This window comes from Vanacampus margaritifer, chromosome 4, assembly GCF_051991255.1.
Source record: "Vanacampus margaritifer isolate UIUO_Vmar chromosome 4, RoL_Vmar_1.0, whole genome shotgun sequence".
In the NCBI taxonomy this organism is placed as follows: Eukaryota; Metazoa; Chordata; class Actinopteri; order Syngnathiformes; family Syngnathidae; genus Vanacampus; species Vanacampus margaritifer.
The window spans coordinates 10,977,688-10,996,959 of record NC_135435.1 but is presented as its reverse complement, the minus strand read 5'-3'; the positions used below and the strand labels follow the sequence as shown (position 1 = coordinate 10,996,959).

The following is a 19,272-nucleotide window of genomic DNA, read 5'->3' as shown; positions in this document are numbered from 1 at the left end:
TGTATGGGAACATAAACCACCAGACACCAATTTCATCATCTCCTCTCTCATCCTTTTTCCAGAACAAGAGCTTGAAGAATAAACTCTTGTCGGGAAACAAGCTTTGTGACGCTCACGCCGAAGAGGTAAGTGCATGTTCAATTGAAGAACAAAGAAACACAACACAAACTAAGGCAGTGCTGAAATGTAATTTCAACTGTAAAACAATCAATTTGGGTCTTGTAGAGCCAAATTTGTTTTGTCAGGTGAATTGTTTTTTCACGGCAGTGCAGAGGAAAAAGTTATGAATGATTTCAGTTTGCCATCGTGTCATTTAGCTTTTGACAATGCTACAGTAACTGTTTAGTAATCGTTTTGGTGCGTATGTATGTAGCAGTGCACCATGTACCAAGCCTAGTCTGAGGTTGGATATCACATTGAATTTCTGGAATCTTTAACTACAGTATTTTCTGGACTATAAGCCGTTACTTTTTTCACTTGCATTCGACCCTGCAGCTAATACAAAGGTGCGCTTATCCATCAGATCACAAGGGGGCGCTCTATAAAGGAAGCGAAAGAGCGTCAGGCCGAGCAAAACAAATCAAGTGAGCCCAAATACAGTAGGAGAGACAGAACGAGAGCGAGGCAATACACGCCCTCATTAAGAAAAGGAAAGTTGCGGGAACATTAAAGCATCTGCGGCTTACAGTCAGGTGCAGCTTATTTGTGTAACAAACTTGAAATTTAGCTAGCGCATCTTATAGTCAGGTGCGCTTTATAGTCCAGAAATTACCATACAACATTTAGATAATATATTTTAGATTTAGATGATCTGCGTTTCCTAGACCAACTGTTATGAGTTAGTCGGTGTTTGAATTCAGGATGAGTCCATATTTTAAACACTGCATTTGCAGTGTTTTGATAGCAGTAGTTTTAAACACTTACTGTATAGGTGTCAAACTCCGGTCCTCAAGGGCCGCAGTCCTGCAGGTTTTAGAGGTTTCCGCTTCCAACACAAGCTGATTCCAATCAGCAGGATTGTTATCAGTCTTATGCAGAGTTTGCTGATGAGCTGATCATATATCAGCTGTGTTGGAGAACGGAAACATCCAAAACCTGCAAGTCTGCGACCCTCCAGTACCGGAGTTTGACACCTATGACTTAGTGGGTCATTTGGGTGTCCTAATAGTGCTATTTAGAGGTGGATTATATGATAGGGGTTTCATGACTTCAGTCGACACTATTGTGATGAAAGTCGAGTTGATGCCGACCAATCGCTGATGATGTTGTTATTACAGTACAATAGTTAAATTAAAAACGTATTTATGTTTGTAAAAATGTTCCCCAAAAAAAGATATCTTACATAAACACATTGGAACTAGAAATAGGACAACTATTTTTGGGATTTGATGTTTATGTGATGAAAGTCGAGCCAATGGCAATAAAGCAATGATTTTTATATTTCTTCAGCGGTCCCCAACCCTTTTTGTTTAGTTTAATTTAACGTACATGACGTAGGTTGATGGACCTATATAGAAACACATTTAAAAAAAAATATATATATATATATATATATAAAAATATAATGCTCCCAATGACCCAATGGGTTGACCGCTGTTTGCCCTCCACAACTGGAACCTGCAGGTGGTCGTTGCTGGTTCGGGATCCCGTCACCAATCGTCACCTTCTGCTTTGCTCTTGTAAACTTTTGCTAGCTTTTTTTTTTTTTACTAGCTCCTCCTGCTAGTCGCCCGTTAGCCACTCCGGCCGATGGCTCAGACTATTTCCTGCTAGCCGCTCTTGTTAGCTGCTCGAGCTGAGATGCTTGTTTGATCACGCAAAAATAAGAATTAATGGTAGGCTAGCGAAGTGTGGTCTCTCTGAGCCACCATAGTGTGCATGCATTTTGGCTGCATTCTATAACGACATCTAGTGGTCAACCATTACACACTGCCACTTTAAAGTTGTATTCAGCATGCTCATCTATTCTGCAAGTAGCTCTGTGTCCTCCTCAAGCCGTCATGACCTAAACATCGTGGAGTAGTCAAGTCTCCGAGCAGACTAGTCTGTGCATCCCCTATTATGTAGAACAGTAGGATTTGTCACGTGAAAACATTATGCTATAATATCATCAAGAGTCCAATTCTTTTTGAAGATGTGTTTTATTTGACAACATAGGAAACCTCTGCTGTAAACAAACAAGCCTAAATTCGCTGGTGGAAACACCTATTAGCCTATTTTCCGCGCTAAACCCTCAAGACGAGTATATCTGAATCACATCCAACAAAAATGTAGCTTTTCCAAGTCTTAATCACATTTGTAAACTTGAGGATCTGGCGCAGGCCCTGGAGAAAAAGCTGGAAAGACAACAAAGACCGAAAGGCCATAATTTAAGATGTCAGTTTGTCAGTCAAGCCGGAGCCAAGGATTCCCTAGCAAGCGAGGATGATTTAACATACTTGCTTCTACTGAGAAAGTGCCGTACTTTACAGAAGGTTTAACAAATGTAAATATATTATGAGAATATTAGGTCAACATATAGGAAAAAAAATGCATTATGCCAGCTGTGGAAAAACTAGATTCTAGCTGTACAGCCCAATTTTTGGAGTCTCTGACAGGAGTATTTTTATTTTGGACATGACCCGTTTCTTAAGTTTCCTTTATAGCAATGATATTAACTCATTCACTGTCATAAATTCATTAAAAAAAAAGAAGAAAAGATTATTAAAAATTAGGGGCGACATGCGATTACTTTTTTTAAAAATTTAATCAATCGCATGACTTCACTACTTAACTCACGATTAATCACAAATTTTATATCTAATAGAAATAGTTTAAATGAATTTTTGACGTTTATAGCCATCAATGGCAATGAATTAATAAAAAAAAAGAAGAAAACATTATAAAAAATTTGGGGCGTCAGGCGATTAAAATTTGTAATCATAATTAATCGCATGACTTCACTAGTTAACTCACAATTAATCACACATTTTATATCTGTTCTAAATGTACAATAAAAATTTATAGGTTTTCATACTCTTACAAAAGTGGGAAAAAATGTTAAACTAATAGAAATAGTTAAAATGAATTTTTGACGTCTATAGCCGTCAATGGCAGTGAATGAGTTAAGTTAAAATAAAAGTGTTCATTCCACTTGCAATTCAGAGATGAAATGACTCTTCGATCTGTTCTCTACTATTTAATGTCTTATTATCTGTTGTTGAAGTGTGAAATGTGGTCTTGAACAGTCTGCTTTAAAATAAGCAGATTAAAATGTGTGCTTTAAATCCATCCACCATGGACTGGTCGAGTCATCTAGTTGCAGTCTTTATATATCACACATCGCAATGCCACTGTGTAAACATCAAGCTATTCACTGTCAAAATGATAAGAGTATGTATGCTTCAACAAATGAAGCCTTCTTGGATGAGCGGCGTCTTATGATCAGTTATGATCATTTCAATGAAATAAACCTGGATGAATGAGAATATCCACAGGCAAACACAGTGAAATAACAGTGATAGGATAACTTTACGCACCCTTAAAGTTCAACCTACATACTACCCCTTAAGAAGTTGTTTATGCTAGAATATTATAATATGCACTTTGAGCAAAAACATTTCCACTTAAAGCTCCAGCTAAGTTAAAAAACAAAAACAAAGCTTTTGATAAAATCTTAAATCTGAGCTTTGAAGTCATGGCCAAGAGCCGAAATGAGGCTACTGCTTTTTTAGAAGGACTTAGATAAACTTTTCAAGCACTTTGTTACATGCAGTAGGCCTACATTTGTATTGTCTGTGTGACTTTGGACTTATTATGTGGCAAAGCAAATGGGAACAGAATATTATTATGACTGAGACAAACAGCTCACGTTTATGTATTGTCACTAAACGTCTAACGAAGAAAGTTCAGTGTAAACATACAAATAGTCTTTATCCTCTTGTGCTTCAGTTTACCTTATTTCCTCGTTTGAGGAAACTAAGACTCCAGCTGAACAACGTTAACACAGTTGTTAACATGTGAACAAGCAAATCGGCTTAGGTACTCATAATAAAGAAGAACGTGTTCCAAATTGCAAGGATTTAGTGGAGAGCGCCTAAGCATCAGTGAAGTACATTACAGTTTGCTGCCCTTAAGCTTTTATTTGCAATATCCAAGGCTTTCATACGATGTGCGTCTCAAACAATAATCCATGACTTCGCTTTGAGATGAAAAGCTGTTCAGTTAGCTGGCTCTGAGTTGACAGCTGTTGGTTCATTACAAAAGTACCATCTAACCTTTCAGAAACATTTGACGAAATCCTCAAGGGAAACATCTGACATTGAAAAAGTCAATACAAGTCTGAGTCATACAGACCTTGGAGGAGAAGGGAGGAGTAAGAGGCATTACATCTGCCGTTTAATCAGTTGCTTCCTCTGTAAGCGCATGCAACCATTGCTTGTTTCTATTCTGTGAACTAGATGTCGTTGCTGCATGTTCCTCTTCATTACAGATGATGCTATACCTACACACGTGTCATTAGGCAAATAAAACACTCCGTAATTTCAACATAAGAGGTGTCCATGGAAAGGGATTTGCATGTGAAAAATCTGTTTTAGTACCATGGCTTTCGTCTCCACTGGATCTCATAAACTATACATAATTCTATTCTAGCCATAAGTCTAAGGATCCTGCTGAGAAAATAAGCTTAATGCATTCCACAGCTGAGCCTGCGGCATAAAACACTAATTTTAGATCGTCCTTGAGCACCAAACTAATATGCAATCAAAATTTGAGGATAATTCTGACAGTAAAAAGAACCTAATTAATGGTACTGAGATGCAAACTCCGGTGTAGACTGAATGAATGATTGAATGAAAAGTGCTTCTGGCGCTGTAAAGAGAAATTTGTCTTTCTCGGATGTAATGGCAGTCATTAAAGGTTGACGGCCATGTTTTCACTCAACTCGACTTTCAAGTTACTGTATATGTAGTTGCTGTGATGCGCTTCCCGGCCCCAATACCCAGTCATGGTCTGTCCCAAGCCAGATTAAAAAATGTGTTGTACTGCATCACGAAGGACATCTGTCACAAAATATGTGCCAAACAAATCATGCGAGTGACTTGCTGTGGCGACTTCTGATGGGAGGAGCCTGAAGTCACAAAAACAACATAAGGGGCTTTTGCACCGCAGGAACCAATGATGGAACTTCCCTATGTACCCTTGGGAGTTTGTCCAAAGTTTGCATTCACACACAAAACTGGCTCGGAGTCTGGGGAGGTCATGATGCTATGCCTGAATGATATTACCTAAACTCCTAAGCCTGAGGAGGGTATTTGCACAGCCGCCATTAGCCTAACTGTAAGCATAACAGTTGTTATTTGTTTTTACTGTAAGTTTACAGTATTTACAATATTTACTAGTTATGATGTCCTCATTAGTCGAAATATTTAAAAATGGAGGAAAAGCGAATGGATAGGTGGACAGAGGTAGGCACAGGCTCTTTTAAGCATTTGGGAGACAAAGACATGCAGCACGACTTTGAATCTGCGTCACTGAAGCCACCACATTATTTCAGTTCAATCCAATATCAATTAATTATGGAACATCAATTCTTCTTCATTCATCAAGGACATGATAAAAACGCCACAAACATTAAATTCCAGATTAAAATGTGCTGAGTCAGTAACTGGTTAAGCGATTTAGTTTATTAATGAAAGTAACACGTCATAATCACTTAAGTGTTACACAAACACTGACATCTGCAAGGATGAGATGTAAATATTTTCATAATTCAAATTCAATAATTGTAAATATAAATTAAAATATTCTGAATTGTCTTAAAGTGCAATCAATCAGGGCTTTCGTAAATGTAAGAAAATACTTTTAGATTCATGTGAACAGTAAATTTCAAGAAAACAGTAAGATACAAAAACAAAATTGACCTTTGAAATTCTATTTTCTTATGTATTTATGGGGAAAATAGATATTGCACTAACTTGAAAAGTCAAGTACAATCATTCAGAGTTGTACAGTGGAGAATGCATAGGCCAAAAAACATTGAAGCATTTGAAAAGTGGTTTAATTTAGTAAGGCAGCAACAGAATGCAAAAAAAAACGAAAAAAAAAAAAAAACGACCAATGCATATTCATCGAGACGCAAGATCAAAATGTTGTGTCAAAAAATCCAAAAGTAGCACTGAGGTTCAACAAACAAAAATTTGATGTTTTGCCGCATTGATAATTCATTGTTATGAGAGATGTGTGCAGCACCCGCCTTCACTAAATGTACCCTGCAATACAATTAGTGATGAGCGCAAGAGCATATCTGTCAAATAAAACAATTTCCCGTGTTCTCCCTCATTCACTATCCGTATTGAATAATTCAGACACCTGAAATGACTGGAATGATTAAAATAAAATTTACTTCTTGTCCATTGATTATGACCATTCCGCCTCATCTGACATATCCTGGAAAGTCGGGCGAATAGACTACTTTGAAGAGAGGGATGTATAGCAGTTTTGGGATACTTTTGTGCTCTTATGAGTTGCAGAGTGGCATTGAATATTTGAAGAAATGGGACATAACTTTTCAAAATTAACTTGCGTCATAGTGTTAAATGTTTAAACTAATTATCATAAACTGACAAAAAATGTTTACATTATTTAAAGAGATGGACTGTATTTTCCTTTATCAGAAGAAACTTAATGGTGCTGAGCTAGTCAGATATTTACATGAACTCATTATAATTTAAAAATTATGGACTATTACAAAATATTAGCATTGGTGGCCATGGTTACAGGAACTTTCTAATATAATTACGTGATTCCACTAGCAATGCTATTTATCAAGAATTGCCGGATGGATTTGGCTAAAACTTATTGGTGTTGTTCCGATACCGTTTTTGGCCCCCGATACTGATTCCAATACCCAATTTTGCAGTAACTGCCGCTGCCGATGCCGATACCGTTCCGATACCTGGGTTTTAGTTTTTTTCAACATGAAAAAGCTGCCCTGCCATTGGTTCAGAGCACTCAAGGGCCAATAGGATATCCTAGCTTGGCATGCAATGAACACATCACACATCAGTGAATGTTGTGCACAAGTAAAACAAGATGCTGCATCCAAAGTCCTATATTAGCGTCGGGAATAATAGTATCAGCATGTTACTTGTTAGTACTTGCCGATGCTACTGTTTTTATGCAATATCGGTGGCCTCTGCCGATACCGGTATCAGTATCGGAAAAAGGCTAAAAATGATCATGCATTTACCTCCAAAGCTATTGGTGATGATTGCTGCTACACAGCATATTTTACTTGATGGTATACAATATACACCTGCAGTTGTAAGACACCACCACAAAGCTAGTCTTTTGTAACATTAATGGAAGAAACAATCAATTATTACTGAAGTACAGAAAGTAAATCAATCACTCCGATAACTGAACCCGCATGTTATGTTTTATTGAACGCACCCCAAGGCCGTAGCAATTGAACGTGCAGGTGTACGAGGGTGTGTGGCGAGTCGCGCCTACTTGCGAGATCACTCATCTATGTTCAGTTACTAACATGAAAACTCAGTGATACTTGACATTTTGCATATTAGCAAGTTTCAAGGATATTAAAACCTGAACAGAATTTCAATACTCACCCAGGGAGGCCACATTTTTCACCATCTTTGGCGGTGTTGCACAGATGTCCACAGCGGAAGCTGATCCTTTCATTTGTCTCTTCCTCTGGGAACACCTAGAAGATTTTAGTGGCATTTGAAGAGCTCACTCGGAATTTTTCAAAACCTCCATCAAGATGGCAGCCACTTGTCACATTGCTAATTTCAGTAATCATTTTTAGCCAGATGAAAAGAGTAACAAATAACAACAGCTCTTAGTATGATGAAGTACAGCTCTGTTAACTATAACTGCACTAATATTAATACTGTTACATTACAATTCAGGCCTCTATTAGCGTTAATAACAATGAAGTGCTATAATCTGTGTAAATTGTGATGCATGTTTACCACTATACCTCAATAGAGTGTGCAATGTTGTGGCAAATGATAAGTCATGCAATCGAGTATTATCCCAGCCGAAACGAAACTCTTGAAATCCTTAAAGAAACAACAAGGAACTTTCAGTTTTCGTTGATTGCGGCAGCACCATATGGACAAAAGTGGTAGTAGTGGTAGGAAGACCGCATTCCCCATGAGGACCAGCACATAGCATCGTCTTTGAGCTCACACCAGCGAGTGAAAACCGGGCCAATGTTGATCCTCGACTCTCCTTGTAGCCTCGCTTTTTCTTCTTTTCTTTTTTTTGGTCTCGTCAGACAAAACTTGTTATTGTTTTGCAGCTTCTGCATGACAGCCGCAATCGCACGTATATATATGTTCGAATCGACTTCCGTCTTTGTAATGAACGGGGACATATGCCGTAAAGCAGTCCACATTTGTAGTTTTTTGTATGGCAGGATTCCTGCCACCCTCCTCAGAGTTGTTTAGTGCCAGTAAAAGCCATACAGTGCAGACCCCCTACGGCCATAACAAAGGCACCAATGAACTAGCTGTAAGTCGATATTTCATCAGAAGAATTATAAAAATATTTTTGGAAGGTTGAAAAGTTCCTAAGTATTCCTTTAACTTTGGTGACCTTCTCGTATTTATCTATTAATGGATCATGACATATATTAAAGTAGCCAGGTATATAGTGGTCTAGTTGCCATGAGCAGTTTTTTCCAATGCTGTACTTACACTTACTCATCCATTAGTTGTCTATAGTGCTTATCCTTTCCAGAATTTCAGGTAATCTAAATCCTATCCTATTTGACCTTGGCCGAGATGTGGTTTGCCTGGACCAAAGTAGTAGAAAACAAAGTATGGACAGGGACACTAGCTTGGAAACTCATTGCTTTACCAGCGAGTGATTCTGGGCTCAGTCGCTATGAAGTGCATTTCTGAAGAGGGGCAAACATAGACTGTGAATATGAAATATATAATATTCATGTGTCAGACCGTGAGTAAATAGTAGTGATGGGCAGATACGGAGTAAATTCAACATGGCTACTCGAAGAGAGACAGTAGTGAATGACTTACATCGTCGTTGCAATAAAACCTTGATGATTCGTGTGATGACTTCAGACGGTGAAGAGTGACATTGCTCACAGAAAATTAATGATTTAGATTTGCTCGGCCGTTTTCGAGCCAGGCCGAATCGCGATCAAATGGCAGCCTTTCCAGATCCACTTTCTGACTTTCAAGAAAGTGGGTGTGGCTTGCCAGGCTACAGTAAAACTCGCAGGTGCCATTTTGTCACCCAGCTTGACAGCGACATCACCATGCATTGCGGTGGACTACTGTATGTCTAAAGTGTGCCATGTGTAAGGGACCTTTTTATTTATTTTATTTTTTACAAAAACTTCACAATATAAATGGATTTTTTATGTTAATCTGAGATTATGATGGCCAGCCAAGACAACATACTGTGTGTTTTTAATGTCGTCAGAAGGTGGTGGTATGCGGTTCCAAAAAAATACTGTATATAGGCCTATATAATCAACCATTCATGTCTTTAAAGTAATTATTATATATTATTGTATATAATTAATTATACGTAACATTTAATTAATATAGTGTTGGTAATACAAAAAGCATGGAGTCCATAAACCAGTTAATGTGGATTCAACTCATTTAGCACTGCAAGTTCAAAGAGTGTCCAGACTTTGTTTTCTATAGCTTTGACCTGGACGGGTCACCAGCCAATTACAGGGCACATACAGAGATGCCAAGTGTTCCAGTTTGTTATGGAAGTTCTCATCTACTCCGCTGTTCCGCAGAGGTCGATAATGTTGTGAAGATGATGAGGCTGTGTGGCTTTTATCAGCCAATCATCATAATGTTTGTTGATGTCATCGCATCTTCACCGTGTACAAAACTAGCCAGCTCCATGAATGTGCAAACGTGGCTGGCTGGTTTTATACAGTGGTTAATACAGTGGCTAAACAGCAGCTGCTTATCTAAAAGTATCTAATCATCTCCTTCATGGTGGGGAATAAGTGACACTTCTGACAAGTTTCATTAAGAACAAAGGAGAATGAGTAGTAGCTTGCTATTGCTAAACCATGCTAAACCGGCTCTAAGCTCTTACAGCCACCATGCACCGGAATCAATGATTGATGTTACACTACAATTTCCACTGTATTCTCATTGGAACCACATTTGTTACAGTGGGGAGTAACCAACTGTGAACAGCAAATTAATGAGCATCTACAGAGAAAATAAATATTAAACACAGCCTCACACTACGGTCTGAAAACTGGAAATGAATGAATGAAATAATTTGCGTATATATCACTCAAAAGGAGGTGCCTCGGTACGGAAGTGTATTGCATTCACTTGAGAAAAAAAAAACTCCTGTTTTTCTGACAAAATTTTTTGGGGAGCTTTTTTTTTTTTTTTTTGTATCTTTTTAGTTTTTAGGAATATTTTTTTCTGTTTTACTGAATTTTTTTTTCATTAATTTTTTTTTTTTTTTTCAAAAAACAGGCTGAAAAAAATTGCTCAGAAAACATGGGGTTGGGGGGGATTATCCCCCAAAACGGGGGAAAAAATATTCAAAAAAACATTATTACGAAAAACAGAGCTGGTGTTCTGTTTTTCGGAGTTTTATTTTTTTTTAACCTCTGAACTCCAAGTGACTTGTTGCAGACTGACTAATAGCGGAAGCAGACACTTTCCCGTATACTATGCAATAAGATGGTCATGTTTACTTACTGGCTCTCAATAAAGGAATGAATGCGTATACTGTATTGTGGTTTGTTCTCTAATCTCTGAGGAAAAACCCCTTTAAAAAATATATATATTCAGAAAAACAAAAGAAAAAAATATTATTTTATAAAATGGGGGAAAATGACTCAGAAAAACAGAGGAAATCTTAAAACATTTTTTAAAAAATATTTTTTTAAAAAACAGGGGAAAAATATTCAATAAAACAGAAAAAAATACGCAAATAAACAAAGCTCCCCCCAAAAATTTGTCAGGAAAAAAAGGCCTTTTTTTTAAATGAATGCAATACACTTCTGTATAAAAGTGTATTATATTACATGTTATTTGTTTGCACAAGCATCCACATACATTCACACCTATGCACAATTTGGCGTCATCAATTATCCTAAGAATGTGGGAATACATTTAGAAGAACTTTACTATACAGTAAATTCAAAAAGTATTCACACTCCATCAGTAAACATTTATGTTAGAGCCTTATAAAAATAATGACAATGCCAAACTGAATGTTAGAATAAATTGCACCTCCATAAAAATGAAGAAAACAAAATCCTACTCAAGCATAGCTTCATTATTAAGATGTACTGCAATGTAGAATGTAGATTAGGATATGGATATTTGATCACATGTACAGTACAGGCCACATGCTTGGACACACCTTCTCATTCAATACATTTGCTTTTTTTTCATGACTATGTACATTGTAGATTCTCACTGAAGGCATCAAAACCATGACAACTATGACAACTAACAAACACATTTGGAGCTTTGTACTTAAAAAAAGGTGAAAATACTAAAATAAATACATAAAAAAATAGCCACCCTTTTCTCTGGTTACTTTTTTTTGCACATTATTGGCATTCTCCCGATGAGCTTCAAAAGGTAGTCACCTGAAAGGTTTTTTTTTAACAGTTTTTAAGGAAGGATGGCTATTTTTAAGAATCTATAGAAATAAAACATGTTTTGAGTTGTTTCACCTTCTTCTTCTTTTTTGTTAAGGTCATAACGCCACATCAGTTCATACATTGTTTTGATGGCTTCAGTGAGAATCTACAAAGTAACCAGTCATGAGAATGAAGCAAATGCATTGAATATGTGTGTGTGACCAAACTTTTGGCCTGTACTGTATATAAAAATGTAGGGCATCTGAATACTTCCTGAATATATTGTACTTTCATACAATACTTTCCTCAGACATCAAGACTGACATGACGCTGTAATTCTCTTGGGTAGAGGAGGTGATTTAGTGGGTATATATGCCGAGAGTGCAGCATATTAAAAGATACAAATATTTGCATTTCTTTGTCAAGTTAACTTTCCAATGGAGCTGTGCAACTTCTTTCGGTAATTTATTCTCGTAACGTCTCATAAAAGCTTCAGATAGAATCAATTTGTTATTAATTAACTTCTTTCCGTGACCCGATCCACAGCACAACAAACTAATTGTTGTGAGTTTGAAAGTCATTTTTTATTCTTTGTGCTGATTTAAAATTGGCCTTCTTTTGAAGAGCTATAATTTGAGTAACTGTTTTCTGCTCCACCATTGCTTGACTTTGGCTCCTTCTGATGACGGACAGGTCAGATGAGCATGACTTGAGCGTCCAGACTGCAGATGCATCTGATACAAATTTGATCAGACAAATACGAGGCCTGGGTTGGATTAAAAAAATAAAACAAACAAACGAAAAAATTTATTTTATTGTACTGTTTCCGTGGCAACAAAATCTGATGGATGTCACAAAAATTGAGAAAATTCTCCAGAATTTTATTATTATTATTATTATTATTATTATTATTATTTAGAGGTATTACCTTTTTTTGTGTGTGTTTCGGTTTTTGGTTTTCGGCCTAGAATTTTCATTTCCACTCACTATCTTCTTATTTTCTTTTCGGCTTGTTCCGTTAGGTGTCGTAGCAAAGAATGAATGAATGAATACAATTCATTTTGATCAGTCATAAAAGAATGGGTGAGTGTTTGAGGGAATTGCGTACTGATTATAGCAACAGCTGGTTGTCACCAAGAAATCTTCATACCTGGTGGCGTCACTATGTGTGGTGTGTGATAATTTGGCAGTGGGCATAAAGCCAACACGTGGCTGCATCACTGTTTGGTTTGCCTTTGCAGTTCAGTGAAGGGGAGATTTGATATTTTCCTTCCCAGTCCACAGTAACGCTGTTCTTTAAGTTGGAGCTTTTGCCCTGGGAACACTCACAAAGGAGTCTTCTGCTGCAACTGCCAGAATCCTGCTACATGATCTAAAACCAATTTCACAATTTGAATAAGCTAACACTTATTTTCTTATCTTTCTCTTGCAGTCCAAAAAAATCCAGGCTCAACTGAAAGAACTGCGGTATGGGAAAAAGGATTTAATTTTTAAGGTAAGCTCACACTGAAAGGTGGTTAGCTTTAAAGAAGGTCCACACACAGTTGAGGAAGTATTTGAGATGGTTCTATCACAGGCAATATCCTCATTAATTTGCCTCCAATTACAAAATCCCTTCAGGCAAGGCAGTTAATTGCACAGTCAACTGGGAGGGTCAAAATAGTTTGGGATTTTTCATTGTTGTTAGTTTTTATTTTGTTTTGAATTTTCATTTTGTTTTTCAATTCAGTTAATTTTACTTTTTAGAGTAAGTTTTTTTAATGCTTCACTTTTGTTTAGTTTTTATTAGGGGTGTCAAAATATTACACTATACTTTTTTTTACGCACGATTAGTAACGGCGCCTTACTTGGAATTGAAAGTGGGGGAATTCCAGTCACAATGCAGCAGACACGTCCCGTGAAAATTTAGCAGTAATAAATTTAATAATAACGCATATATTTGTGGAGACTGGGGTCAAGTTGTATTTTACAATTTTAAAAATGTGCAGAATTTCGCAAGTTACTTAATATTAGAGATTAGATAGCTCTTTATATGAAAAGAAAAATGCACCGAGCTGTCACCAACGTTTTACAAATGCAATTATGCCATCTAGTGGGAGAAAAATTACCTCAACACAAATCAATATCAAACTCGTTTTTATAGTACAGTACATCTTTTTGATGTTAACTAAATTTTATGAATTATTATGAAAATACTGTATCAATGACATGCAGCCATATTTAAAAAATTTTTTTCCACTTTTATGTTAACAAGACTATGACAACTTAGAAAAAATATCTATTTCATTGTACATTTTGAACAGATATAAAATGTGTGATTAATCACGGGTTAACTATTGAAGTCATGCGATTAATTGCGATTTTAAAAAAAATAATCGCCTGACCCCCTAGTTTTTATTAGTGTCCGTATTAGTTTATTATATATATATATATGTATATATATATATATATGTGGACTATTTGTCTTTAAAGATTGTGTAATAAAGTAAAAACTTTTTGGCCTTCTTTCTTCTGTCTGGCCTAACAGTAATACCAATATAAATACATGTAAAATAAACCCCAAAACCTCATGTATGATATTAATTGACAAAAACGAAAACAAAACCTTTTTTTGCTTAATTTTACTCAGTTTTAGTTAGTTTTATGAACTTGAAATTTTGGTTCATTTAGTTTTCTTTTACTTTTCTTTTTAAAGCATTTCTGTTTTTTTTTCTTCTCTTTTTGTCAAATGGCCAGAACTCAGTCTGCATGTTCTTTGTCCCTTGTTTATTTCCTGCAAAATCCCCAACATCCTTCTCAGTCACAGATTGCATGTTGATAAGTTCTTATGAGATGCTCTTTGAAGACCCTGTAAATTGAATTTATATACATTATACGTGTTAAAAAATAATTACTAACCATATGCAAAGATTCTGAAATATGTAGTACTCAATTATGGAGATAAAGCATTTAACACCATTATGTGTTCAGGATTTTATGGGTGTGGCTAAAACGAGTGACACATACACTACATAATGACTGGATGCCTTTGTTTCCATCATTGGCCATCTGGCACAGTTGCGAGTTATTTAGTTATAATTATTTAGCTCATTTTTACCACTACAGCATGCAGTTAGTTAGATAGCTTGCAATGACTGCAACTAGAAAAATGTTCGGCATCGTTATTTACATTATTGCATTTTATTCCGACTACTGAACTGTGGGAAACAGTTTTTTTTTTTTTTTTTACCAGCAGTGTCATATGTGCTTAGCTAACTTTATCTGAAGTATCTGTTGTGTGGCCCAAAAGTGACACTTAAATTATCATTTAATAAAAATAGTAATGCAACTTTGTTGTCAGCGAGGCCAAGAAATATACAGTATGTTCAAAGTAGAGCTGTCAAACGATTACATTTTTTAATCAGATTTATCACATCTTAGAATTTTGATTAATCACGATTAATCGCTTAATAAAAAAAAAAAATGGGTTAGGGTTAGGGTTAGAAAAAAAATACAGCCAATCAAGAGGTCCGGCATTTACAGGTCAGATACGCATTCAACTATGTGTTTACGCATACAAATCAGTGTACGCATTTGCAGATTTATGTCACATATTTGTGGATTCTCGTTACCCATTTGTGACTTTGGTTACGTATACAAATTCTTTTTACATATTTGTGGATCGAAATACGTATTTGTAAATAGTTTTGGCACAATAATGGCCCCAAACTGGTTTCTTTTTTTTCACGACGGTCAGTACAAAATGAGTTGATTTTCCACTCACCATCAGTAAAGCCACGTAGCTGTGGTTTCCAGTTGAGGTCCAGTCATCTTTGGTTATAGCAACACAGTTGGATGAATCTTCCATGCAAATATCATGTTTGTTTTGCTTTTCACCATCTTACATGATCTTGCTGATTTTAGTCGTCACTGGAGTCCTGCGCGGTGGTTTGTGTGATGGGTCAGAGGACGCTGTTTGTAACACCTCAATTAATCCCTTGTCTTCAACTATGTTTAATAGGCCTGCAGTTCATCGCCATCCACTTGACAAGAACATTTGTCAACCTGTCGGTCGCAGACTTGCTCATTCGCAGGGTATTCTTGAGTTTAGTATGGCAAAGAACTGTGCAATGGCTCGCAACATCAGCGTCTTAGCTGTTTTTTTGTTTTTTTTTGCTGTGGCTGTCGTGACTGGGTGCTTTTCATTTATGTGGTAGGCCAAAACTGAGATGCATCTATGGTAAGCAAACTCCCTACAAAGAAGGCATATGACTCTACCTTTATCAAAGGTTCCGTTGGGGTGTTTTTTAAATTGAAATTTATTGTTCATAAGAAGACGGCACGGTGGATGACTGGTTAGCACGTCCGCCTCCCAGTGCAGAGGACGTGAGATCGAGTCCGGGCTTCGGCCTTCCTGGGTGGAGTTTGCATGTTCTACCCGTGCTTGCGTGGGTTTTTTCCGGGTGCTCCGGTTTCCTCCCACATTCCAAAGACATGCATGGCAGGTTAATTGAACACTCCAAATTGTCCATAGGTGTGATTGTGAGTATGGTTGTTTGTCTCTGTGTGCCCTGCGATTGGCTGGCAACCAGTTCAGGGTGTACCCTGCCTACTGCCCGAAGCCAGCTGGGATAGGCTCCAGCGCTCCTCGCGACCCTTGAGGGGAAAAACGGTTAAGAAAATGGATGGGTGGATGGATGTTCATAAGAATGGGAACTCTCCCCCAACAACACAAACGCAAGAAGCCCAATGCATAAAAATTGATCTAATCAGAATACAGAAACCGCAAAGTTTATCTTAACACAATTAAAAAACATAACACTTTAAATATGGCTGTAATAAATTGATTGCAATTAACAAGATAATTTGACACCCCTTATATATATACATTGAGGGTTTCCACATTTTGTGACTGTTCTGTCCCTTGCTTTACTTTTTAGCCTTGTTGTGTCATGTGACCCTTTGTATGTTGTTGATTAAACATTGCTTCAGTCACATTATCCAAAGCAATGTCACCCATACAGTATGTTCAAAGAACCTTAAGCAGACTAGTCTTTGATTGTTTTTGGAAATATGACTATAACTTTGATGCATAAAAACAGCAATGGGTGGTGTGTTGTTTTATTTTTTATATTAGGGGACAAAGCCAGTGTTAGTTGTTATTTTTTTATTATTTTTTTTGCCAGCTTTCTTTTAAATCTTATCTGTATTCCCTGTATGCAATGATTGAAAGCCCAGCAGGGGACAACAGAGCAGATGAGACGAGAATGCAGGGAAGAGTCACTCAAGATCGGAAATGTCATCAGCCTCACATGGGGGATGTCAGTCAAGGCACCTTGTCCGCCAGGAAATTGAATTGGTTATAACAGCTATTGTACCGTAGCAAAATGCATTTTATGTGGTGACAGTACACAAAAATTATAACCGTCGGTCCGGCGTTACACCACATTGGCAAAAAATACAGATACATTCGACACAAACCAAATGGGAACTTTATGATGTCTTTTTATAAAGGCACATACTGTATAGTGGGTACAACAAAATAACATTGTGAAACCACTAGGGCATTTTTTCCCCCAAATACAGTATAATTAAAAAAGAGGACAACATCTGTTGAGCACTATCTGTGAGCACAATTACTTGAAGATCAACTTGAGATTCGATGTGTGAATTTAAATCCAGCAGACTATGGCATGTTCAGACTAGTGTTGTGTCATTTTCATGCCACAACACTTCATTCAAAAGAACAAATCATTTCAATAAATGTGACTGAACAGATAGCTGCCTGAAGTGATTGGTTCTTTTCCCGGTTCATTTGAGCTCAGCCATCTCAGCTGGGAATAGAAACAGAATTACAGCCCGTCACTCACTCGTGAATCTTCACGAACAACCAATCAACAGCCAGTGTCAGTCAGGGAAGGGTCTTAACTGAGCGTACTGTCATGCTGTTGCCCTTTGTGAACAAGTCAGTGAGTGAATGCACTGTTATTGTCGTTTGTGAACAAGTCAGTGAACGTACTGCCGTAATGACATATTAACATTTCAGTAATTGAACGTACTATATATGAGTGGCAATGACAATGTTAGCGCTCAGTGAACCACCACTCATTTCGACATCACAGGGCTTTCAATGGCATCCATTTAGCCAAGCTAACGGTAAATGCAAACCACACAAAAGGAAGCACACACATTTTTTTTTAAAGATTTGTACTAAATTTAACCCTATGACGACAAACGTATCATATTAAATACAATACATTTTGAGCACTCTATAGTACAATGTTTTTTTTCCCGTTAAAACCCTGACGTATATGATCTGACATGCATTGCACGGATAATCCATTAGACAGCAGTATCACCCAGCTGATGGCTTTTGCAAGATCGCCCCAATTGAGAAAGGAGAGACTATACTTATTAATAGTGGGAAATATCTTGGATTGTATTGGAAATACTAATACGTTTGATATGTCTGTTTATTATTATATTTTTTACAGTTATAATATAAGTCTACGAATTTAAAGCATTTTGACCGGATGTATCAAATATGACACAAATCAAAAGTCAAGAAGTTGATTTTCAATCATTATTTTTTTTTGCTGTTGTTTGTTCAAAAGGACCAATAAATACAAAGAATCTGATTTTTTTCTCGGAAATTTCATGGTTCAGTCTTTATAGGTTTAAATAAATAATCAACGAATAGATACAGACATAAGAGTAAGAGGAGAGTGAACACAAAGCAGAATGGAGATGTCTTGTTCAGGAGCTTCTTTTTTTTATGCTCCCGTGGGGTGAAATGAACAATTCGGTGAACAAATGTTTTGAAAATGTCTTTAAAATGAACTGATTCTACTAATTCAGAACACTTAAAAGAAGTGTCGTGCCCAATAGTTCAAATCTAATATTGTGCCAAAGATGAAAAAGGCACAATCTATTCACCCTGTTTCTAAGGTCTTATCAATAATCATCAATGCTCACTCCAAATGCAAATGGCAATGCATTTTATCTTTGATTTTGTCATCAGATAATCCTACCAATGCACTTGTGTTCACCTCTAGCTTCTATCAAAAATGTCAAGATGTCAGAATACTAGTCTAGTTGCTGTAAAACAGTCACCGCAGTCAGTGCTAAACTGTAAACACTATACCCAGGCAGGTTTGTCTTCACTTGTTGTCTCTGTTATTATATAAAGGCCCTAAGAAGAACTGCCCTTCCCCGTGTTGCATGTCAAAAGAGCCTCCACTCTGCAAGTCCCCATTCAACTTTACCTCGGGCTGTTTCTCCACTGGCTTTTAAAAGCAAAAGAAGTATGGTGGCTTGATGTAGTCGCATGCCTCATCTGGCGAAATGGCTTGTACTCTACTGACCCCACACCTCCATAATGGACTGACACATAAATATGGAGCTTTGAGTCAGTAACCCTGAAAGTCAGCATTTCTGGGTCAGCCACCATGTGCCTGCATTCCTCAGAGGACTATCTGCTGATGATGCACGAAGCAATGGCACTAATGGCTCTCTGTAATGCAACACAGTCACATGCATGCGTATGTGCACACATTCTTCTGTCAGTCTTTGGGAGGAGACTGAGAGCAGGCGGCAAATTTCTATGCTTGTTAGCCAAACCAACCTGGACTCGTTATTTAGCACATTGTATTTGCATTGTTTCATCTGACATA

At 37.1% G+C, this 19,272-nt stretch overlaps 1 protein-coding gene across 1 annotated transcript in view; it reads left to right on the top strand.

Annotated features, from left to right (window-relative positions):
• The window catches only part of luzp2 (leucine zipper protein 2), a 152,841-nt gene that overhangs the window by 107,892 nt on the left and 25,677 nt on the right, over positions 1-19,272 (top strand). The window contains exons 6-7 of the mRNA XM_077564737.1: positions 63-125; positions 13,053-13,115. Coding sequence (XP_077420863.1) covers positions 63-125; positions 13,053-13,115 — 126 coding nt within the window. The remainder of the gene's footprint in view (positions 1-62; positions 126-13,052; positions 13,116-19,272) is intronic.